Raw genomic sequence first — 24,925 nt, 5'->3', positions numbered from 1 at the left:
GAAAGAGAAGAAACAGGGAGGAAATGGGGAGTAGTGAAGGGAGGAGAGGGCAAAAAAGGAGAGGGGAAAATGAGAGGAGAGGATAAATTAGAAAAAAAAGCAGGATCAAGCTACCTCACAACATTACTGACTCATAAAGTTGCTGCAGTGTCTGTGCAGGTTCTGCAGGCTGCTGTAATACACCGTTTACTGTGGGCGTCTTCCAAATGCGGAGGAGACTGCAGTGGCCCTAATGCACTCTGGGTATTTCTGCATGGGTGACCACGCTGCTCCTTAGCTTATCTGTTTGGAGCACACAGCAGGAGGGCCACGGCCGAGCATCAGACTTTAGGATATGCTACTGAGCTTGTGCAGTCAGGTTACTGTGATAAACTAATTAGATTTCGGTTATAATACACATTTTAAAGGACTAGAATGCTTTAATGGTGGAAATATAACACTGCAGTACACCATTATTCAAGAACCTAACATTAGCCTGAAGAAGAAAAAAAATCACTTTAGACTGAAATACAACAATAATGAAAATGAATCCTTTGTTTGTTGGAATGAATTCAATGTGGGACTGTAAGCTAAATATGTCAGATTATATTACCATCATGTTGATATGTTTTGACATCAGTGGCATATGAAATGTCTAGTCAGAAACACTTGTATGCACTCAAAATGTATTAAATGGTCTTATAAATAATTTTAATTAAAACATGCTTAAGGTAAAGTGTAAATTTTTTTTTAATAAAAATATGTGACTGATGAAATTGAAAAGTATTTTTAGAAAAAAAAAATAAAGAATAAAAAAAAGTGAGCCAACATTTTTATTCTTTTTTTTACATTGCCATATAGTTTACATTGGCCTGATTTCATAGTAATTTAGTCATTTTTTTGTCTTTAGCATCACAACACACACTAGACACTCATTCATCAAGCAAATGAGAATTTTCTACTCATGCAGCTTTATCTTCCATAACACCTCGTACAAATCACAAATTCACGGTGTTTAAAGAGCTGAAAAGAGACACGAGACCAGGGGCGAGTCAGAAACCACAGCTCGGCTTCCATAAAGGCAGAGAGGAATGAAATCCGGCAAGAGCCAAAAAGATGATCCAGCGCAACACTATAGGGTTAACTCCAACCATGACCGGCATCTGCAGCACAAAGGCGATATGGAAATGGCTCCACGCTCCCAACACTTTGTAGTCCACTTAAGTCACTTATCTCTGCGCTGCCGCTCATGTTTGGGCGGGAGAACGAGGGAGCGAGACAGAGACGGAGAGTCGTAAAGCCGAGCAGGCGAATCGTCCTCCGGTTTATGCCTTGAAACTCAATCAATCAGGAGGATAATTTGGTCTCCAGGCAGTGTGAACTGATGCTACAGCCACACCGGGCCCCTGGTGCTGCACAGGCACCGTGATTTGTGAGCAGGGCTGGATGAAAGAGTCTTCATCTCCTTCCTGGTTTAGAGGCTCTTTATGGTGTTATTACGAGATTAGGCATCAGGGATTAATTGCTTGCTTCCAAGTGCCCTTTAATTCATTTTAAGTGCATTACACAGAGGAAAGTAACAGGTACTGTATGGCATGGCAGCAAGGGAGAGGACGTGATGCATGTGTGAAAGTAAACCGACATGGTGAATGCACTGGAAAGTCCAAGTTATGTCTACAAGACATTGGCTTGATGGTTGTATGCATGACTACCTTCCACTAACAACAATAGCTCTGTTCCGAAGCCTTCCAACACCTGTCCTCTCTGCCTAAATAGCAAGCTGCCTTCTGAGGCAGCATTCTAATCATCATGGAAACTCATAAGTGACTGTTTTGGAACGCTCTGTATAGGCAAAAACTCCATCAATAGAAATTCACAACTGATTCCAAAGCCCCTTTCACACAGAGATTCCGGAACACACCGTACTCTGATTGTGAGTCGAAAACGCGTTCGCTAGTGTTGCACACTTAGAACTGAAGAGAGAGGCTCCCGGGACCGCGAGTTAATGTCACATCCTTTTGATTTCCCTGCAAAATCGTCCGTCACATAAAATCAGTCGACAAACTTTCTTTGTTAATGTGCAACGTGAACATTGATCTGCATTTAAAACTCCCAGTCAAAGAGACGCACAATAACTACGTCATTGCGACAATGCAGTATGTGTCATCACTACGACACACTCTACTGCATTGGTCCTACCTTTTGTTCACACAGGGTATGTTCTGGGAGTGATTCCAGCAATGTTACTAGGTTCCCTTCCCGTAATCGATCCCGGGATGTGTTTGCGTTCACACAGAAGGCACTTTAGCAAATCTATGGCAATTTTTGGGGATCAATGCCCTGTGTGAAAAGGGCTACAATAGAGTCTGTTGCTAAGCTAATGTCACGAATACCAGGTAAAATAACTTGTTTAAATTACCCTGCACTATTTTTTATCAATATTTAAATAAGTTATTTCTTAGAATTTGAGAAAAGGAGGCAACATTTTAAAGAGGTAGTTCACCCAAAACTGAAAATGATATCTTTTGTTCACCCTCATATCGTTGGGACGCTGTATTTCTTCTGCGGATCACAAATTTTGAAGAATTTTTTTTGACCCTACAATAAAAAACCAACGGGGTCCAAAAATATCCTTTGAGCCCACTGACTATAGTGTACGGAAAAACAAAAAAGCAAAACAAAACATGTGCCACATTATTTTTGTATTCCACAGAAGAAAGTAAGTAATACAGCTTTGGCATGATGACAATTTTTTGGTAAACTATTCCCTTAAGGTTCATAATGTCTTAAGCAAGCAGCTCACTAGGTCTTTGAACTGAGCAAATGAGCACTATGGCACTATTGTACATGGCGGTAACATGTCTTCTGTATTTGTGTGTGGTTGGAAGAAAGCAAGAACGTGAGAGCATGAGTGTATGCCCACGTGTGCGTGTCAAAGAGACAGAGAACCACTCAGCTTGCTCAAATCTGCAGTGTTCAAACATCATAATTAAATATTATCATTTTAGTGAACAATGAAGGACATCCACTCAAACGCTTCGTCAAAGTCATTATTATAATATAAATATAATTATAGAGCAGCTCTCTAATTAAAACACACATCTTTGGCTGCAGCGGTCCGTTCATGATTGAAAGCCAATAGACAATAAGTGGGTGACACTGGCAGATGGTTGGGTTCACATAGAAGGATGGATGGTAATTAGCCCTGTCTCTTACGAGTTCCCTCCTATTCTTCAGCACAGACGCCCTCCAAACCCTCATATTAGTGGCCTTAATAACCTTTCATGTGCTGCTAATGCCTAATCAAATAGGAGTCTTTAGGACAAGATTAGCTGTAAAACTGAACAATGGGACTGAGTGCTTAACATCCAGATAAATTAAAGTAAAGCCTATATAGTAGCTAGTGTTAAATATTTCAGCCAACAATTCAATTTCTAGCGCCTGTCGATTGATGATCCTTATTCAAATGAAACCGTTGCTTCCAGTTAAGAGCATCACCGTAGACTTTGACAATGTGTTTTCACAGCTTTTCTGAAAAAAAATATGCGGAAACCCTGAATATTCTGCATGTATGAGACGGCCTGACAATCACAAAGCAAACAGATTAAGACAGATGTGTATGTGTGAAAACATATCACTTATATAATTGATGCACATTCATTTACTTATGTTGTCCACAGCCAACAACACTGCTTCAAAACAGAAAAAAAATAAATGCAGTACTTATAACGTTTTGTACACAGGAGGGACTCAAATGAACATCTCTATTACATCTCTACAAAGGCAGCAACTCATTCAGGAAACAAGTCGCTAAACTAACACAATACTCTAACAATACATTTTAATCAAATTATTTGTGATCAATACTTTTCAGGTAATAACGATTAATGAGTAACTAAAAGTAAATTACCTAGTTTTCCCTAAACTCATTTTCTCACCCTCATATTGTTTGGACCCCACAAGAAAGCAAGTCATCCTGGTTTAGAATGACATGAGTAAATGATGAGAGAAGCGTTCAATTTTTTAGGTGAACTACCCTTTTAAGCATGAAGTTAATTCCGCAACATCAAACCGAGAGTATTCTGCATCATCATCTGAGAGGCTGCTTTTCATGTACTGTAAATATTAGTTTTAGTCCCACTTATCAGTCTCTTCAGAAAAGAACCGGCCCTTGACACGAGTAAAACATCTCTCAGACAATGGTAAACATGCACCCTGCTGTGTCCCGTCAATACCGCCGTTAATTGCGGAGCTGCTGAACTCAATTTTTTTTTTTCGGAGCGGGTACCTCTCCACCCCATAATCATTTGTTTGATGTCAATATTATATGTGAATGCCTGTGTGCTAGAGATCTAGAAAGTTCTGGAAACAAATTACCTACTCAGAAAGCGCAAATTAAGAAGGTTAATTCACACATCTCGTCAGTGCTTTGTTCCTGAAGAGGGTCGGCGGGGCGAGAGAGGGGGGCGTGGGGTGGAGGGGTGAGTGTTATCCCCCAGGAACAACTTGGCAGAATCAAATCAATTTCATGGCCTCTCTATTACCGAGGACATAACGCCAATATTTAGCTTTCCACTTTTACCCATTTTTCCAGCCTGTTTGCTCTGTCAGTGGCCGTGCTCGGCTGGGCCGGATTGGCCTGGAGTAGGGACAAGGACACATCTGTTCCACCCTGGAGCCCTGAAGGAGATGCCGTCCTCACTCGTCCCCTCTCCCTCCCTCTCTCTCTCTCTCTCTCTCTCTCTCTCTCTCTCTCTCTCTCTCTCTCTCTCTCTCTCTCTCTCACACACACACGCTATTTCCTCCCGCTGCCCCCTCACTTCTCCTTTTTCTCTGCCTCCTGAAGTCTTCTCGATTTTCACATTTTATGAATCTGCAATTTTTATTTTACGATCGCTAATGCCTGTTTGTTCTTGCCAGCAGTCCTCTGGAGACATTCCAGTTTGGACCGCGCGCCGTTTGTTTTCTTTGCTGAATCTGTGAGTCAGACATTAAATAATTAGACATGGTCGATCATGATTTTAAGTCATAATGGCCATTAAATGAGATTAGTGGGGCTGCTAACATTAAAACAGAAATGGCAATACATCTGATGAATTTGATATTGAATGTATCAGAACATCGTTTAAACCACTAATGAAACTGAATCAAAGAACAGGAACAGTGCCCTTGCTTTTGAACCACACTCAAAAAGCACTATTAGTTGACATTAAAATAGTATAAAAGACATTCAAGAAAGAAATGAATTGCGCAAAAAAATGCGAGTGCTAAAAAGGAGGATAAAAGAAAAGAGCAATCTCGCCAACCATCTTTTCATCTGGCAAACGAGAGGTGAGTCATACTTCTCTAGTAGAAGCCCTTGACTTGTATTACTTTCAAAAGGGCCTTTCTGCAGAGCTTTCAAAGACTGCCGGGAGCTTGGGCAATGAGGCTTCCAAATGCACAAGCCTGAGTGGCGTTCGCCAGCAGAGAACTCCTCCGTATTACGCCCTCCTGCTCACATTTACCACTAATGAGGGTGCTGACGGCGAAGGAGACACGAGATGTTTCGCCGCTCCGGAGTGTGTGGCTTCGGGAATTACAGGTGTGAGAATCGTGGGTCAACGCTGGCTGTAGGGGTTCAGTTGCTTGTGGCGGAAAGGTGTGAATTCAGCAGTGATTATTTAGATGAGGCGAGCGTTTACCACATTCAATTATGGTTACAGAACAATTACACTCGTGTCATCAGGGACCATAAACAAATGATGATTTGAACACCATTTGTTATCGACATGAATGATACCTTAAATCGTGTACTATGTTTACGCTTTGTGTGTACATACAACATATTGGGGGTTTTTTCCACACAGTGAAGAATAAATAAATTAAGGTAAAAAAATATATATAATTGACTAATAATGAAAGAGGGGCAGATCTACATCTAGGGACAAAAATATAATACTAGGCAGAATATTCACAGCAAATACCCAGAACAGCCTAAACACTATAGGGGAACCAATGAGGTCTGTTCTAGCGCGTCGGACAAGAATGTTCAAGCTTCAGTGTTTAACAAATTGGATTTGCACTTTTGTAACGAAACACTCAAAAGTAATTAATTTAATGTTTATTTTAGGTTTTTTTTCAGACAATCTGAGAGATCATAACACATTTCTATGGGTTCTGTCTTGTTTTGGACTTGACTGACAGATTGGCATTCTGTCACTGCGAAGCTTCATGCTTTCTAAATGTACAGTATAATTACTGGTTTGGAATTACTCCGTAGTGATAGATGTTCCCTTTTTTTCACTTGAGCCCCTGAGCACTCTCTGCATATCCTTGTATACATTGTATTGATTTTAATAACTTTAAATGTACTTGAAGTGTGAACCATGCACTAGTAAAATACAAGTATTGGATCGAGACACGCGGTATTGGCAGATACTCAATATTCAATGACTCGGATCAGATCAGGGACAAAAATAACTTGATTGGGAGTCGGGACATCCCTATAAAAAACTGTATACTCAGAACACCCTAGCAACTGTCTAAAACACCATAGCAACCACCCAAAACACCATCTGACAACCACATAGAAAACTCTTGACACACCTAAAATATTTTAGCAATCTCTACAAACCACATAAAAATCCTGGAACTTCTTAGTAACAACCTAGAACACCGTAGAAAGTAGGGCTGTGCGATTTATAAAGTTTTAGTTTTGATTACGATTTTGGCTTCCAACGATAATGAAAAAACAAAACACAATATAGCATTCATTTCCTTAACAGTGTTGTGCTTTCGTTCCTTCATAAAAGGCCAAACTTAATGTACAAATCAGTCGAATCAAGTAACGTGACTTTCATACAGTGCATTCTAATGCTGGACTCTGTGTGCGAGATCCGAGAGAAACACGTACAACCAAGTATACTTTAACCATTGGGTGCATTGCCTACACGGACACATTTACACAACAAAAATTCTAAATACCGTGTTGGGAGAATATTCAGGTAAACAGTCGCTTATGTCTTCATTGAATGGGTATCAGTATATTAAACCCATGCATTAGGTCTTAAAGTGACAGCAGCCTAATAAACCTGCTGATCTCGGTGCATACCGGTAGTCCCTTTAAGACAAGTCATTTTATTTGGCGGCCATCTTTAAAATGGGCAAATATTTCAGTCACGCAAGAGCAGCTCCGATCTCTTTGAATGGGAACATTCAAACATCAAGTTCTCTAAAGCTGTTCACCAAGCTTACAAATAACTGTCTCATAAATGTGGTTTATTATGTTAAAATAGCGTCAAAAAGATAATTCGTTAATTTCAGGCTCGAGCAGCCAACAAGTATGCGCAGTCCTAAGCAATGCGTGCGCATTGACCGTTTCTATAGCAACTAGAGCTGCAGTGATGTGATGACTTTACCAATCAGGGATAGGCTCTTATATTCAAAAGGCGGGACTTATCCGCCATATTGTGCGTTGCACTTTCTCCCATTTATAGTAATACGAGTGCATCGTCTTTCTATTTATGATGTCTTTGTCACTAATGTTAATCAAACAACCAAAGAAAACAATAGAATCCCTCACTGTTCTTGACTGAATGACTTCTGTTGCTTTAAATAAGAATCAAAGCAAGTTTAATTCATACAGTAAAGAAAATATGCTGTTTTATTTTACATTTGATTATTCAATTTCTGTAGAAGGCCTAAGCTATTAACTGAATACTGATATAGACTTGCATGGAAAACATGTCATTGTTTATTTCATTTGTGTCTTTGTCCTATTGTTTGTAATTAGCTTTTTAACTAAATCACTTTTGGTCATATCGCCCACACATAATCGTGTGAAATAATCATGATTATAATATTGACCTAAATAACCATGATTGTATTTTTTGTCATAATTGAGCCGCCCTAAAATAAAGCACAAAAACACACAGAAGACCCTAGCAACCACCTAGCAACCACCTAGAAAACCTAAATCCACAGTGAGTATAATAAAATATAATACAATACAATTCAATTCAATTCAATAAAATACTAAATAATATAGAGGAAAGTAAGATAACAATAATTACGATTACCTTTATATCCACTCTGAAAAGTGTGAGAATGTACTATGGTCCACTCATGATCAGAGGTTAAATAAACAAGCAATGTTTTCATTGATCTGAGAAGCACATTAAGGGGAAAAACACCGGAATATATGAACGGCCACAGGGAGCATCACATACAAGCTGTGAAGCTGTGTCTGACTAATAGTGCATCTTATAGAGCAATTTCTGAAGGCAGAAGCCATGACCAGATTTCTCTAGTACATCCATCATCTCAGGCCTGTATAAAATAGGCCAGGAGGGCTTTCTGAATATCATCACAAAACAGCCACATGGCTGGGTACTATATATTACAAAAGATGTGGCATTAGCAAAGGATGTATAACAAAGGCTAAGAGTATATCAACCTTACAAGCTAGGCTAGTTATTAAACATTTGCATACAACAGTCATTTCACCTGGTTTACATATGCTTAAACTCTGAGTGGGAAATTAGGGGATGGAGGAAGACGTATGTAACTGTACCCAGGGGAAGAAGCTGTGCAATGGGAGGCAGTTCAGAGAAGAGGCCACTTTACACGAGGCAATAAAACCTACAACCACTCAAAAAGAGAGAGATTTCAAAGCGGTAATGAGCAGCAACAAAAAATACATATCAGTTCTGGTGCACAGAACAAATACAGTAAAAGAACAGCCTGACACCGCTGCATAATATTACTGATAAAGCTTTAGCTGAGAAAATGCAAGTCAATGCCTAAGAACACAACGGGGAGGGCAAAGGGCTAAGTCACCGCTTCTGAAAGTCATATTGATATAAGTCCAGTGATGTAACCAGCTCATTAGTTAAATACAGAAATGTGTAATGCCATGTGCTCTGCAAACAGGATCTTAATTCAGGATCTAAAGTTCAACTCCAATCGAGAAAGGAAGATCAAAAGGGTGAACAATGCAAGAGCTGTGAACTTTGTCACTCTGCTGAAGATCACGGCATCAGGGATTTGAAAGATCCGGATCTGGTCGGCCTGCTAATGTCAGAACCTGCCTAGACATCAGTGAGACCTCATACGGCTAGAGCAAACCAGCCCACCTCCCCCGCGGCTTCCTGGCCCCCTGGATTCAGGTCCAATCACTGCCATCAGCATGAGCACATATAATGAGACTGAGGAACAGGGACAGGTCTCCTCCACTGGCCGCCTCCTTGATGAGGGCAATTACTGGCCAGACAAATACTATATCTCTGGTAGAGGGGCATGGGGGGGGGGAGGCAAAGTCACCCACTCATCAGGCCAGATTCTTTAAGAAGCTTATCTGAGGGCACTGGACTTCTCATTGATGACCATGTGAGAGGGGGCAGATCTGTGGTTAGTACGCCAGACAGAAATGGCAGGGGGCTAATGCTAATCTAATTGTATTGTAGTGCATTCTATCCATACATTTTCTAGGTTGTGCTGCAAAAAATTCACATTTCTTTAGGGATATAGTGCTTGTGAGGGAGCATAGATGCAGTGCTAAGTTTTGCAAAAATGATCTGGCCAGAGGAATGGGAGACAGTGAGATGTGGCCCCAGCTGACATGTCAGAAAGTGGCTATTAGCTGGAGCTGGCAGGCCAGGAAAAGCATCATCGCTGACAATTATTTTATTTTAAGTACTTTTTCATTCTATTACAAGTCAGTGGGATACTATCAAACTTTAATCTTTTTTTTTTTTTTTTTTTTTGATATAAAGTTTTAAAAAATGTTTGAGAAAGCAAAGTTTGAACACATCCTAAACCAGGTTAGATGCGCCAAGCATATTGCAAATCATTTGTGCAAACTCAATGTGAAAATTCTACATGACAAAATAAAAAAATAAAAAATATATAATACATTAAAAAACACAATATAATGTAACATTAAAAAAAAAAAATATATATATATATATATATATAATCATAATATAATGTAACAATACTAACAAAATACAATATGATAAAATTAAAATTGGTATTAATTTTATTATCTCTGTACAGCACATTGGGCAACTATGGTTGTATTAAATTGTGCTTTATAAATACAAAAAAAACTATAATAAATGTTACAGAATAAACAAAACAAAAATGTAAATACAATAAAAACATAACAGCACAAAATAAATGCATAAAACTAAAATAACAAAATAATAAATAAAATAATATACAAATAAAAAAATATCAAAGTAAAACAAACAACATTTTAAATTGAAATAAAAAACAATTAAATGTAACAAAATAATAAATAAAAAAATATAAAAAAATAACAACATTATATAATATCAATTAAAATGTAAGAAACCTACTAAATGTTTTGTAGCTTGTTGCGTTGTATCTGGTTAGGTCACTGTGTTTTGCAGTTGTAATTATAAGAATATTGTGGCTAAATCAATAAAGGAAGGTTGATCTTAAGTTCTGTCTCAACTTACCATGTCAAACAATGAGCTATAGGACAGTAGTGAAATCGTCTCACCGGTTCAAATTGCCTCTCCACTTAACTATACGTTACACGTTAAACGTAAAATGCGCTTTGATTGACTGTGCTTGTGCAGTGTCATGTGACATTTTGCAGAGCTTCCCTAAAGGCAAAAGAAGGCGCTCCATTCAGAGTTCCATGTCTGAGTTGTGGATCTGATACAAGCTGATAATTAAACCCGTACTGGTTAAACCGCCTCTGCAGTGCAGAATGGGATATGACAGGGATTCAGCCTGACTGTGGGGAACAGCAGATGAGTCATCAGTGTGATTACAGCAGGCAGGGCGCATGAGACAGGCTGTCTAATCTATCGCTACGAGGCCACCTCCAAAATGACCTCTGCCACCATGCACGCAGTTTACTCCGTAAACACACACAACATCTGCCCGCCGCAGCCCACGTCACTCAAGAATTATTCCTAAATGAAGCGGCGGGATGCGTTTATAAGAGCCGTGTGTGTGTGTGGCGAGTGTGTGTCCGGCTCAGCGGTCCCCGTTTTGAGCATGTAACATGGTGAATGTGTTTGCCGCGTGCCTACTGAGTTAATAAGCAGCCTTTTCAATTAGAGCTAATTTGGGTGAAGAGCTGAATGGGGTAGCACAGCTGCAGGAGACTTCACTGTTGCCTATTCATCCACTTTCTCTCTCTCTTTTTATGATCCTCTCCTTACAATGGGTCAGAGAGAAGAAATTGTGCCACTCTCCTAAAGTCTGTTGGTGCTGCCAAGCTCAGCGGGGCAGGGCTCGTATCATACTTTCCCCTCAGCAAGTGCCGCCCGCTCCTTTCTGTCATCTCCCAATTTCCTCTTCTTCTCCGTCTCCCTCGCCTCCCACACAAAGAGTGTCTGTGGTCAGCCAAAGCAGCATCTTTATTTATTTGTTTGCACTCCAATATCCTGCGAGCCTGGCCGTGTTATCTGTATGACGGGGCCGGCGGAGAATAGAGAAGGGCCCCGTCCCTGACAGCCTCTGTGTTTGCATAACTGATTGGGCCCTAATCAAAAGTGAAGCATCAATTCCAGCCCTCTCTCTTCTTCCTCCTGAGGAGAACAGAGGGATAAATGGAGGAATGAGAGCTAAAGGATGGTATTTTAACACGTTGTTTGTTCCGACTGAGCCGAGAGGGGCGGCGACCTTGATGTTGGAACATCCTTCAGTTCTCATCAGTGCCAGCCGCGTCAAACGGCAGAAATCGCGGCGGGACAGAGATGAGGAGAGATGATTCGCCGCTTGGAAAACCAAAAGCGGTTGAACGCCTAGCGCGGGGGGTGAGATCAAACCGAAATAAACAAAACACAAAACGACAACAAAGTCGTACTAAACAATTATCTTTGATAAGACCACCTCTGCTTGCACTCCTCTGGATCAATGCAACCTTAATCTACAGATTTACGGCAGAATGAGAAGATCTTCTCTCAGAGCTTGGGGAAAGTCCGATGGATCCACAGGCTTGCAGGATAGACACTGAGATTTGGATGTGCTTCTCGTGGATTTATAGCCTCTGAAACACCCTTTTCAGTCTTATAAAATGAGAAGAACAATGTGTGTGCGCGTGTCCTGGTGAATGGGGAGATAACAGTGAAGGTGGCCTGATCCTGTCAGCTGTTTCTTATCTTATCTACCAGAGGATGTTAGTATGAAAATGACAATAGCAGCAACACTTGCTCAGGAGCTCTGCCATAGCACCATCGGTTGTTTATGCCTGTATGTCTTTGGGGCAAAGAAAACACTAAATCCATCCGTGATCAAAATTGTTCCCGGAGGAGGACTAGAAAGGTACATGCGCTGTATATCGATCATACGCACATACTGTAGCATTACAGGGCTTTATTTGTACCTGAGTGCCATTGATAAGCAATTTATGGTTCTTGTTTTCATTAAAAATCAACACGGTAACTTGCATACATGCACAGGCTGAGAAAATGTGCACCATCCCCCTGTGACCTGTTACAAATCCAGTCACCTGCACGGATTACAAGAAGTGCCTTGAAAAAAATTACCTTTTCTCTTTTCAACAGTCAATTTTTAACCTTCACTGCAACCGAGCTTATAGCAAATCCCAGGTGCTACAAGCAGTCTGGAAAAAAAAAGCTTTTTCACCCTATATGTTCAACACCAAGGTCATTGACAACATCTGAAATGGAAGAGTGAAGGGACCCTTTTGGAGTGGCACTGGGCAGATCATTTTACAAGAAAAGCTGGGGGATTAAATGAGCGGAGGAAAAAAAACACCTTTTTGCACTAGAACTGCAGTTTAAGTCAAGCGGTTTGCAGCCTATTTTCCAGTGAGTCATATGCCAGCAAGACCTTCAGCTCTATATCCAGGGTCAATATCACTAAAAATATGCATTCGATACACTCGATTGCTTTTCAGCTAGTGTTATGAGGCTTTTGGCATGGGCGGACCGGCATGTGTTTATTCGTTCAGTTATTTTTAGCGTCAGGTGGGAGTTTAGCGTTTAGACATAGGCCTACACATATATTTGTAAGGGTGACTTAGTTACGTTTGCTAGACTCAGAACTGGTTCTAACATGGCACTAGGCTAAGACTTCTCGCCGAAAAGAGTGAGCCCACAATGATGTTTTAATCCCCCTAACCAGGCTTAGTCACAGCAGCTCTTCCTCAAGCGCCTGCCAATTTACATTTCCTCATTATCCATTACTCTAGCCCATCACCCCCCCACCCCCATTTATTTATCTTAGTCGCCACTGGAATATTCTGTCTGTACTCGGTGGTTAGTTTGGGACGCCTGTACAGATTGTTTGAGGTTAATTTGTGCGCTTGCATCAAAGGAGAAGACAGCTAAAGGTTCTCAATGCAACAAACAGCCACCTTTACGCTTAACAACCAAGTCAACAGAAGAATTTCATCGCCAGTGAGGACCTTTGAGCGACTGACAAATATGATAAATTTATGTACATAAATAAGGTTGCAAACCCTCTTGAAGATACTCTGATTGCACGGAGATGAGATAGGCTACATATACAGCTACATATGTACAGCTGAGGATCAATTGTGTAAACAAAAATGTCGCTTTGAAATTCGTCAAGAGCCGTGGTCTTGTGTTTATGAAGAACATTCATTTGAAGTTCCTATAATTCTATAATTATTCATGACTATTACATCAATGCAAAGCATCAAACAGCAGACACGTCAACATGGACTAGTGCTTTCCCTGCTCAAATTGACAATAAATCTGCTTAGACCGGTCTAAAATTGTTTGCTGTTTTTTGGGAATTTACCAGTTGCTCACATTGGAAAACCAGTGTGACAAACTAATGGGTCCAGCCACTAAATCATGTCTGCCTAAAAGTAATACATCAATATAATAAAATAAAATAAAATAAAGTTCTGGCTTTCAAATGGATACTTCCTGGGGTTCGAGACAGACTCAAATCTACAGGCTGTGAGACCAGATAGACCAGCTTAAACCAGCTAACCAGACTTGCTTAGACATTTTTTTTTATCAGTAGAGATGCAAAAATAAACATGTGTATCAGAAATATATGAGGTGCAATTAAAGGAGATTCACTGGGCATTAGCAGTATTAGCTACAAGGTGTCAAATTAAGTACACTCAGGAGTACCAGATAAACCACTGAGCAGAACATAAGATATACTATGCACGTTTCAGACCATCAGGTTACCAAAGGCCAGTTCTGAGAAGTGGGCTATGAAATAATAGAGCTGCTTTGCCGTATCACATTTATTCCAGACAAAAAAGACCTGTCTTTGTCGGGATGGCCTAAAACCCTGCTGAGTCAAGATTTTGGCGATTTGCTGAATTGTATTGTATAGTTGAACGTATGAATTATCTGTGAAAGGCGTGAAAATGAGAAGGCCATGGGCTCGTTTGTAGCTCCCACGGATTTTAAAAGCATCACGTATGGCAGTGTTATCTGTAAAGCTACAAGGATGTGGATGTGGGGCTTCAGCGGGGGGGCGAATGAGGCAATATGTGTGTCTTTGTACATCAAGATGTATACTGTTTGAGTATGTGAATGTGTATTTAAGTGTAAAGTGCCACGGTAAAGTTTTTCAGCACTGGGGTGTAGCGAGAGGCAGGGATGGGTGCGCATTGATGTTTGTGAGTTTGCCGGTCAGCAGGGAGGCCATTACCAGACAGCAGCAGGAGAGAGAAGCACCATACAGAGCTTAACAAGATGGAACTTACCAGGGAATTGGTAGCTGTAGCTTGGGGCGAAACCAGTGTATCCGCGGCCATACGTTGCTACAATGTTTGGATAACCTGTAGGGAGAGAAGAAAATCCAAGGATGTGATAAACCGCTCAGACCGCCCAGAGCTTCCCTATCACACCAATAAATCAGTATGCCATTTAAAATACACATACACACAAGAAGCAAGTGAAAACAGCTCCTCTTTCACCACATAACCGCAGCCCTCCCCGCAAGGCCGCAATGTAACAGATTAGCTGGCTTGCAAACTTCAGTTTGCAGTGATGAACAGCATAAACATCACAAGACACAATCTCGCTTCATTCCCTGGGGCTCATCCCTCTTTTTCCCCTTGCTGAGGGAACGGACATGTCTGCGGCTGTCATCTCTCTCTCCCTCCCTCCTTTTTTTCTCACCTCTCCACTGTCATTGATCGATAACCCTTCTTTTATAGCCCGGGCTAATCGATCATGAAGGACACGACAGCGCAAGACAATGGCAGGCTGATAGTTGTGGCAGGACATCACGGATTAAAGTCCCTACGTGCCGTGCAGCCTCAGCCTCCTGTGCGCTAATTCTGACAGGATGGCACGAATATGATTGAGCGATTGCAGAAGTCATTCGAAAGTGGAGCGAAACGCTGCAAAAGCATGCTAAGGCCGCAATTTGTTTTTTTAGCCCACCTCTTGTCGTCTTTGCTGAGGCAGAACTTTTTAATGATGAAGCTCGGGCGAGTGAGTTGGCATCCCCTTGACTATTTTATTATCTGAAATACATCTTGTTTGAGAGCGAGGCGAAAACACGCCATCAGCAGCGTTTACAACACTGGAACACATCCTGCTCGTGCTGTTAAAAAAAAATGGGATGCGACCCAATGCACATGCTAAAAGTTGTCTCGTTGCCAGCATTTAGCGGCGACCCGCCGTGTGTCCCTCTTTACCAGGCTAGAGCCCAAAGACCCATTGTTCTTATTCTGTCACAATGGCTTATTACAGTGTGAGCCTAGACACTAATTATCTGGCCGGCTTTCAAACAGAAGGAAAAAACGGTTTCCAACGCAATCGAACATATCAGCCATATTGTTGCAGCGAACGCCTGAGGGAGCAAACTGCTATAATCGCGTGAAAACAATATATATAGACTCTATTGTGCCGTCACCTTCTTTAGGACTCTACAGAAAGTTTGTTATTTGCCATCAGCCCCATTTCTTCCATCCCAAACACACCTGAAAGATCTTGCTAATAGTTATTGGCTGCGCACAGAGCGAGCTTGCACCAAATGATCGCTAGTGGCTTATCCTTGGCTCTCGGCCACAAATGTGAGTTGGTGAAGAGAATAAATATACTCCACCGCAAGTTAGGCTAGACATAACACAAATCAATTCAGTTTGACATTGCAGAGGCAGACTGGTGGGAAGTAGTCTATGTGAAGCTATTGATCCTGTCAAAGTTTCTTTGGTGAGGGTCAGCGCTATAGTAGAAGCTTAAAAGAAATAACTTGCTTTTATGAAGTTTTCTGTCGTTATTGACTGCTTCTGAAAGGAGGCTTTTTGTGCCGTTTGCGGTAAATGCTATGTAAACCACAGAGTCCGTTTTAAAATCAAAGACTATTCTTGAGGAAAGTTCATTTCTGAGGGAATCAGAGCAAGGAGGAGGAATGGATACAAGTATTAAATACACTACTGCCAAAAGAATAGAGAGAAAAAATGTTGCAGAGCCCATCTTTCTTAAAGAGACAGTTCACCCAAAAAAAAACATTTGGTCATCATTTACTCAAATTCATGCCATTCCAAACCTGTATAAAGATATTCTGAACAATGACTCAGTTAAAACATTCTTCAAAATATCCTCTTTTAAACATTTTGACTATTTTTGTCCCTACAAAGAAAGTCAGTGTGATCCAAAACAACACTGAAACCCACTGACAAGAACAGTATCTTCTTTTGTGTTCTGCAGAACAAAGTCATAAAGGTTTGAATGACATTGTGGGGAGTAAATTATGACAGAATTGGCATTTTTGGGTGAAACGTCGAAACTCAATGACAATTTTTCAGGATATGCCAGTCTCCATCTTTTCTGCTCCATAAAAAAAAAAAAACTTCACCTAGCAATCTTGCCTCTGAAATTGCTTGTATGTTCTGCAGCAAGTTGGCCATCTTTAACTTTGCTCCTTCCAAGTGCTGTATCATATGTTTACAAAGCCTTAATATCTGAGCTCCTTCGTCTCTCGAGATTACAGTGGCTCTGTGTACTCTACTCTTACAGAGGAGCAAATGCCAGATGCCCAGACTAAATATACACGACATGGGCTTTTCCTGTGACATTTAAAGAGATTACTTTAAATGTAGAGGGATGGGGTTCTGTTGACAGTAGGGGATTAACATACTGGTAGGGCCAACACCTATGGGAACACAACGCAGAAGAGAGAAATCAGCAGTGCTTCCAGGCCGTATGCAGAACAGAGACTCATGTGCAAATAATACATAGAATAAAAAGCTCACAGGAAATAAAGCAAGCATTAACTACAATGTAATCAGTTATTAACATTTTGTTGATTCTCCCTCGTTTTTGATTATAGCAGCCATTCTCCTTGACTCACTGAACTTTGTGCATGTGTCATGCTTAACTTCTTTCCAATCATCCTCAAGTTGAGCTTCATTTGAAGACCTGCATGACTTATCACAATTCAACTTTATAATTTCCCAAAGGTTTTCAATGGATTTAAGGTCAGGTGACTTAGGAGGTCACTTGACGACTTGAAAATGCTGAGCATGCACACTTTTATTGCGTGCACCTTTGTTGCATTTGTGGTGTGTTTGGGATCGTTATCATGATGGGGGAAAAAAACGTATTTGATCTCCAAATACATCATCCATACATTGTGTTCAGCAGGATTCCCAAGTATTGGTCAAGGTACCAGCAACTGTGTAGATCCTTCCAACACCTGCTGAAGACATGCATCCCCAATACCATTATGTTTCCCATGCTGTGCTTAATGGTGCCATGCATGCATTTGGCATTAAAACACTCCAGTCTTCTCCTACAAACATACCCGACACCCTTCCAATGCTAGGTTGTTACATTTTGACTAGACGCCACTTATCTTCCATACTGAATAATCCTTATGTTCTTTGGCAAATCCAAGGTGTTTTTTTGCAGTTGATAAAACTAATAAATGGTTTCTTTACTGGTACACAACCTCTCAATCCAGTCTCTTGTAGCAATTGGCTTACAGTTCAACATGAAATTGGGGGTTCCGTAAAGCAAATAGCCACATCTGCAACTTCAATCAAGAATAATGGTCTGCTGTGAAGAGTGAACAGTCTATGCACACAAAAGCTCACAATAATGATTTATTAAAAGAAACTTTGAACCAAAAAATTGTTTATGCCACTTTTGGCTTAGCTAAACTAAAAACAATATAGTAAGGTACCAATTTTTCCCAGACACATTCATCCACCTCCTCGTCAAAACTATTTAACTAAATTTTCAGACCTAAACGGCTCTCCACTGCGTTTAATGGTCGAGCTGAGCCTCAGTGTTGAGCTGTGGGCTCAAAAAAGGGGCACACCATGAGACCAGCACCAGAAGCACCAGACCGCCATACCTTTGACGTTCAATAAGTGGCAAGACTGCATGTCGCAGTCACGGCCCCTCGCGGGAGACTGAGACAGACTAAATGCAAGGAAGAGAAAGACAGGTACCTGAGCCCGGGGAGAAGACTCATTAAGCCACGCCGTCACCACGGTAGACATCTTCCGTCTCCCGGCAACGCTGTAAATAAAGACTGTCACTTAATCTGGCCTAGTGCCGTTGGCCTCGCCCTATTATTTGCGTTATTAATATGCATGCTAATGTGCCCATTTTATGGCTCAACAGTTTCGATTCACTGTAAAATCAATTATCCATCTGGTAAAGCTGCACTTTGCGCTGGCTGAGATGTGTATTAATTTTAGCAAACATACATGAGGCCCAGCACAATAAAGATAAATAGCTCGATTAGGTGTGGTAAACACCGTTGCTCAGAGCGGGGCTCTAATGAGATTTCGGCACATAAGGAATTGAGGTTCCTTAAATAATGAGCCTTGTTGATTTTTGTATGCAAATTACCAAAAGGAATGTTTCGCTGTCCTGCTTTCCAATTTCATTTAGATAAGACGGTGTTGCGATCGAGTGAGCGCGACCCCCTTTAACCGGCTCTCTGCTCCCACTGTCTCCGTCTTCCTCCCTTTCGGTTTGTTCAACACTGATCTGCTTTAAACCCTAATAAGCTCATGACACCCACTTGCGGCGTAATTTCATCAACCTCAACTCAAGTCAACTTGAGCTGACATCACGCTGTTGGCACTGTGAAGCCGAATGATATCATAGACTACTAAAATGCCTGGGGGCACCAGAAGTTGGTGCAACGTCTCGACGAGCTCTTGCTTATTCCAAATAACTGATGAGTTCACCCTCATTTTAGGTCAGATTGTTGAAATCATAGGTTCATAACTCAACATTACTTACATTTTCCTCTTCATTTAGCACTATAATGCGGAGCCCTGCTCTGGTGAGGGTCGGTTAGGGATTTGGTGGAGCTGGAAGCGGATCTGGCTGAATATCAATAGCATATTTCATGCGGGCCCGGCGAGGATGCTTCATCAAGTCAAATTACGGGCAGGACGACCTCTCCTGCAGCTTCACCCATTAGCTGCCATTCGCATTCTGCACCAGGCATCAAACGATTTATTTGCTTCAGTTACTTTCAGCAGACGATCAATCTCACAGTAATTATCTCTTGTCACTGGAGCTGGTTGGGAGGAGGGGTGGGGGGGTTGAAGTTTGAGATGGGGGGGGGGGAGCTGATAGGTGGGTATTCTTGTCTGATTCTACATTTCCTGTCCTCTTGACACACATCAAATCTACAGAAAAACGTCAAGACAAGCTCTTGCCAGTGTCGGGATGACGGCTCTGGTGTTTGACGGGTTCCAGTGCTCGTCTCTCTGATAGCACGCACGTGTTGTATCCGTGAAGACTCTGAAGCGGGGCTCCCAGCAGAAATAGAGAGGAGTTTCAACTGCCATGGCAGTCGTAGAGCCGCTAGCAGAGCGTGGCGACGTTAACGCGAGCACCGTGCCAACATCGGAGCTCCGGTCCCAGTGCTCTCTTCGAGGAGCTTTCAATGGGCTGTTGCCTCTCCCTGTCTGCCTGTTCCAACATTATGAGTTGCCATTTTGCTCTCTGAGTTTACAGTGATGCACTTGTTCCACGCCATCAAGCTCAGCATCTATGCTTAAAGCCTGAACAGACATATTTACAAGTATCATTCTGAAGTGACCATTTGTCTCTGAGGTCAGCATGAGACAACATTTGCTCTAAAATCACACCCAGTGGATAGCTAGATCTACACATGGTACACATGGTTAGAGAAACAAGACCCAGTAAAAGGTATTTTAAATGTCAACATAAAAATAAAATTTGACCCCCTATTTACTTTTATAATAGACGTTCCTGGTCGTATTTTGCATGATTATTTATTCAAAGAATAAAAAGTTTGTCTTTTTATGAAAATGTAGTAACTTCTTATCCTCTAGTATCCTCTTATTTTTCAACCCTTCCTCTTTAATAACCAGTCATATAAAGACCGTACATATGTCGGTCCATATGTACAGCAATTCCACCTTTCAATCCACTCAAATTCTGCATATCCAGTTTCTCCTAGGAACACATCATATTAAAGAAGTAAAATGGGCTAAATGCAGTTTCATGCTGATTTCAAATCAGCATCCCAGTTAATAATCAGATTACAGCAGTGATTGACAGTGTTAATGTATGAATAATTGTAAGCAGGAAATTGAGATGACACTTACTCAGCATGCCCATTCCCAGCATAAAGGCGTCCATGGTGTAGGGCAGACCTCTAGCTCTCCCCCGCGTCCCTGGAGGAAACATCACTTCCTTCGGCTGGGCCTTCTTACATTCTACCTGTGGATGGAGCACAAACGATGTTTTCTCAGTGGTCTAGCTACAAATAAGACCATTTATTGTATCAAGGAACTGTCCAACTCTTACAAATGTCCAGCCCACAGGACATCAGAACAATGTTGTTCATATTTGGCTTGTGTCACCTTGCAGACATAAACTATGAGAGCTCTCATAAGGATAATACATCACTTGTTAGAAAAATGAACGGGACTAAAACAAACACTCACAGTGTTTATGCATCTCAGTCGGTAATGTACTGCCTTAATGTCGCTGTGGTTTTTTGAGAGAGTGTTTTTTGATGTTTGTGTGTTTGCGAAAGCATGCCGTGTTCTGTCTTCGGGCAACAACAAAAAAAAAAAAGATGAGTTTTCTCAAAAAAGAAAAAGAAAAAAAAAAGTTGTTTTTTTTATTTCCTCATCATTCCCCTAGCGTCTTGCCACTCCAATCTGGTCCTCATCATTGAACGGTTTCTACCCGGGGCACTTCCCCTGATCACCCCCCTGCACCCCCAACCAGCTCCCTGACGCCTTCAACTGATCATTTTCCTGCTGTGCTGACTGACGTTTCGCACTCCTCCACAATGCATGGTTAAGAGTCTGCTCATGACAGAACACACAGAGTGGGCGTCAAGACTGACAGACCAACTGCAAACACCAGCATCAAAATTAAGTACAGCTCCGGAATGAAGGATCCGTGGGTTTGTGGTAGTGACACGGTAAGAAACACCAACCCTAACATTGTGCACGGCATCGTGCACACGACGTGTCAACACAACCTCAACCACCTGAGAGATGAAACCACGCTTACTTTAAGCCCAAGGAAAGCACAGATGACCGGGAGGGTATGTTGTGTTTGACAGACTGATTACTGGTGCATGTATACACACTCCACCGTGCACACAGGGCCTAGGGTAAGTATAGTGGTAAATGCACACGAAAGGCTTATTGAAATTGACTATGAGCACTATGAGGGGCTCTGGTAGGGCAGAGTAGACAATATTCCCTGACCGTGTCAACCTCTATTTGTCCATTTATATTACAGCTGCTTGCCTGCTCTTCTCTGGAGCTTCAGTTCAACTGACTAAAAGCAAACGTTCATGTTTTAAGTATGAGATATAAACTGCGTGTCTATGAATGCCAGGGAAGAGAATGACACAGGGATTTTCTAACTGCCGACCCCAAAGGGACCGCATATACTTTCGTAAATTGAAAGAAATTGAAAGAAAATAAAAACATTAGATGAAAAACTTAAACGCCCATTGAAAATGTTGAAATAAGTTGAAGTACTAAAAATACTAAAAATAAAACTGAAATAAACAAAAATACAACAAATTACAAAAGCACAAAAAAATACTGAAACTAGAATTACAAAAATAAAAGCTAAAAATAAAAGCTAAATTACACGGTTTCTCTCAGAGCATAAATGGATCTGTAAGCATGTATATAGCAGCCTTTATATTTTTAAGGAGGTCCCCTTGAAATCAAATTTGGGGCTCCTTGACATCAAAAAGTATGTTATATGACAGTACATTGACCTTGATGTTAACTGCGGAAAATAACCTTGAATTTCATCACCGAAAGATAAAGGAAATCCAGATATCTGTTAAAGATAATGCTTCCATTCTTTCAAATGACCTTACATGTCAACAAAAGCGCTAAAAGGAAGCTGTATTTTCACGCTTTGAGCCGGCTAACAAACTTCAGACACTGCAACGCTAATGTCTCTTTTCCAAAAAATGAACCCATAAAAACCAACAAGCACTGGTAATCAGTATTCAAGTCCTCAGGACTTCTCCAAATACAACATGCCTTCATTAGGCACTGGCACTAAAGAGAGAGCGAGTGTGTGTGAGTGTGATGCGTGTAATTATGTCAGTGTGTGGTTTCAGTGATGAGGCCTGCAATCTCTGTGTGTTGCTAATAGGCGAGGAAAGCCTGGCTTCCGATCTGACTGTCATCAATGGGCATTTAAGAGCCATGACTACGGCTCCACATTATTACTTAACTAATTACCCTCGTCAGTCGAGGTAGGCCAATGATGAGCTCTCTTCCCTCGTTAATGAAACTACGAAGGCCCGTGGCTAATGACCTGAGAGCACGGGGCAGCTACGTTATCACTCCTGCACAGAGGAGGAAAGAACTGTTGATAGATGGACGGCTGCACTTTAGGACCAAATCGGAGCATTGACTTTGAAACAAAGTCCAAATGTGGAACTCGCTTTTTTTTTCTTGTCTTATTTGTGTGTGATATCTAGACTTAATGAACTTCTAAGTATAACTAAATCAACAAAGGAAAATCAACAAAGTTGCGACGTAGTGGTGCTAATGTTGAGAAAAAGGTGTTTGAATCTGCCATTTCCTGTGCCTATTCCTTCTTTCAACACTCTACTCGATAAAAAGTTATATAAAACAAATATAAATTTCATATTAATATATAAAAAATATATTTAAAAGGACATAAAACAAAAAACTTAACACTTAACAGATCATTAGCAAAAGTTTAATAAAAGTTTGAAAAGTTTTCATTTATATACATATTTAAATGTACATGAACTTCTGATTTGTTAAGCAACTTCCTATTAGAACATATTAGGCTTCACATCTTCTAGTGGAAGGATGACACTGAAATGTGCTTAATAAAATACAGTTTTATGTCAATTTGTGGTCTTAGTATTTTGTATTATATAGTAGTCTTCTCATAACAGCAATAAGACACTTGTGGACATGTTATATTGTGAATATTGCAAGTTGCAGGCAAAAATTCATAACAACGCCTGTATTTCTTAATTATATCATGCTTCAAATTATTTATATAATGACTTATTGATTAAGGCTAAGTGTTACTGAACATTTTATTTGTCCATTTAGTCTTGCCAACTGTCTAATGACCGGACTGCCAGTCGGAGACCAACAGAGACTTCAAGGTGTGTGTGTGTGTGTGTGTGTGTGTGTGTGTGTGTGTGTGTGTGTGTGTGTGTGTGTGTGTGTGTGTACGGTATGCAATCAAAACCCCATAACATCTCTCATCTACCGTTCACCCCAGAGAGCAGGTTAAGTGGAAGTCCAGGGTGGAAAGGATGACAGCAGAGATGAGAACAGGGTGCGTCCACTCGCCTCGCTAATTGTCGGGAAATCATGAGCGGGAACACTGTACCGGTGGGCTGGAGCAAATGTGGCCATTAGTGTCCATGTCCCTGGCAGAGCAAGTGTGAGCGGGCGAGAGGTGTGAGACAGGATCGATCAGCTCCAGAGAACACACACGCGGCTTATTAGCTGGCTGGTTAGGGATAGATTAGATCCAATCTGCTAATCTGCTGCCCTGACCTTGTGACAAGAAATGTCACTCACATTAAAACTTCAGCCACCTGTTTTGACTTTGAAAAGGGGGTTGTTTCACAAAGGTTCATTTCTCAGAGACCACAGGCTGCATATAAGGCCATCTTTTCATGACTGTAGATTGCACGCACATTTTGGATTTTTGAGCAAAGCCAAATACATCTTTCAAAACAAAAATATATTTGTATTACTGATTGCACTCTTACTGGGGGAAAAAAAGTGTTTTGTGAAAAATGTATGAAGAAGCATTTTTATTAAAGGTATTATACATTATATAATACAGATGAAACTCGAAAAATTTGAATATCGTGCAAAAGTTCATTTATTTCAGTAATTCAACTTAACAAGTGAAACTAATATATTATATAGACTCATTACATGCAAAGTGAGATATTTCAAGCCTTTATTTGTTATAATTTTGATGAGTATGGCTTACAGTTTATGAAAACCTTTTCACAATATTCTAATTATGATTTTTTGGTTTTCATAAGCTGTAAGCCATAATCATCAAAATTACAACAAATAAAGGCTTGAAATATCTCACCTTGTCTAATATAGTAGTTTCACCTTTTAAGTTGAATTACTGAAATAAATGAACTTTTACCTGTATACAAAAAAATACTAAGTTGTTTTAAAAAGTTTTAAACAGTGTTTAAAAGAAAAAACACGTTAAAAAAGGATTTGCATCATTCATTGAATTATTGTGGGGAAAAATAGTTTGTGTATTGTTAAAAAAAAAAAAAAAATTCTTGATGTTCCAGATTAGGCCTAACTCTTGAAAAATCACTTCCTCTGATATTTAAATGAATCAGAAATATCATAATAATACATCAATACATATTCCAATAATAGACTATCATGTGTGGGAAACAAAGAGAATCAATAATCTGAAAAATCACTTTGAAAAATCCATTGTGAAAAGAAAACCACAAGAGTATCTGCAAAACACTAGACAGT

At 40.6% G+C, this 24,925-nt stretch overlaps 1 protein-coding gene across 22 annotated transcripts in view; it reads right to left on the bottom strand.

Moving 5' to 3' along the window:
- Positions 1 to 24,925, bottom strand: part of msi2b (musashi RNA-binding protein 2b) — a 245,566-nt gene that overhangs the window by 35,244 nt on the left and 185,397 nt on the right. For all 22 annotated transcript variants that reach the window (XR_013797153.1, XR_013797154.1, XR_013797155.1 and 19 more), the window contains exons 9-10: positions 20,519 to 20,633; positions 14,666 to 14,740 (exon numbers count right to left, since the gene is read on the bottom strand). Coding sequence is in view for 16 of the 22 variants with exons in the window: in XM_079609469.1 (XP_079465595.1) it covers positions 14,666 to 14,740; positions 20,519 to 20,633 (190 nt within the window). In the remaining 6 variants the exon portion in view is untranslated. The remainder of the gene's footprint in view (positions 1 to 14,665; positions 14,741 to 20,518; positions 20,634 to 24,925) is intronic.

Source organism: Phoxinus phoxinus, assembly GCF_949152265.1.
Source record: "Phoxinus phoxinus genome assembly, chromosome: 4".
NCBI classification, from domain to species: domain Eukaryota; kingdom Metazoa; phylum Chordata; class Actinopteri; order Cypriniformes; family Leuciscidae; genus Phoxinus; species Phoxinus phoxinus.
This window is presented reverse-complemented; position numbering and strand designations above follow the sequence as displayed.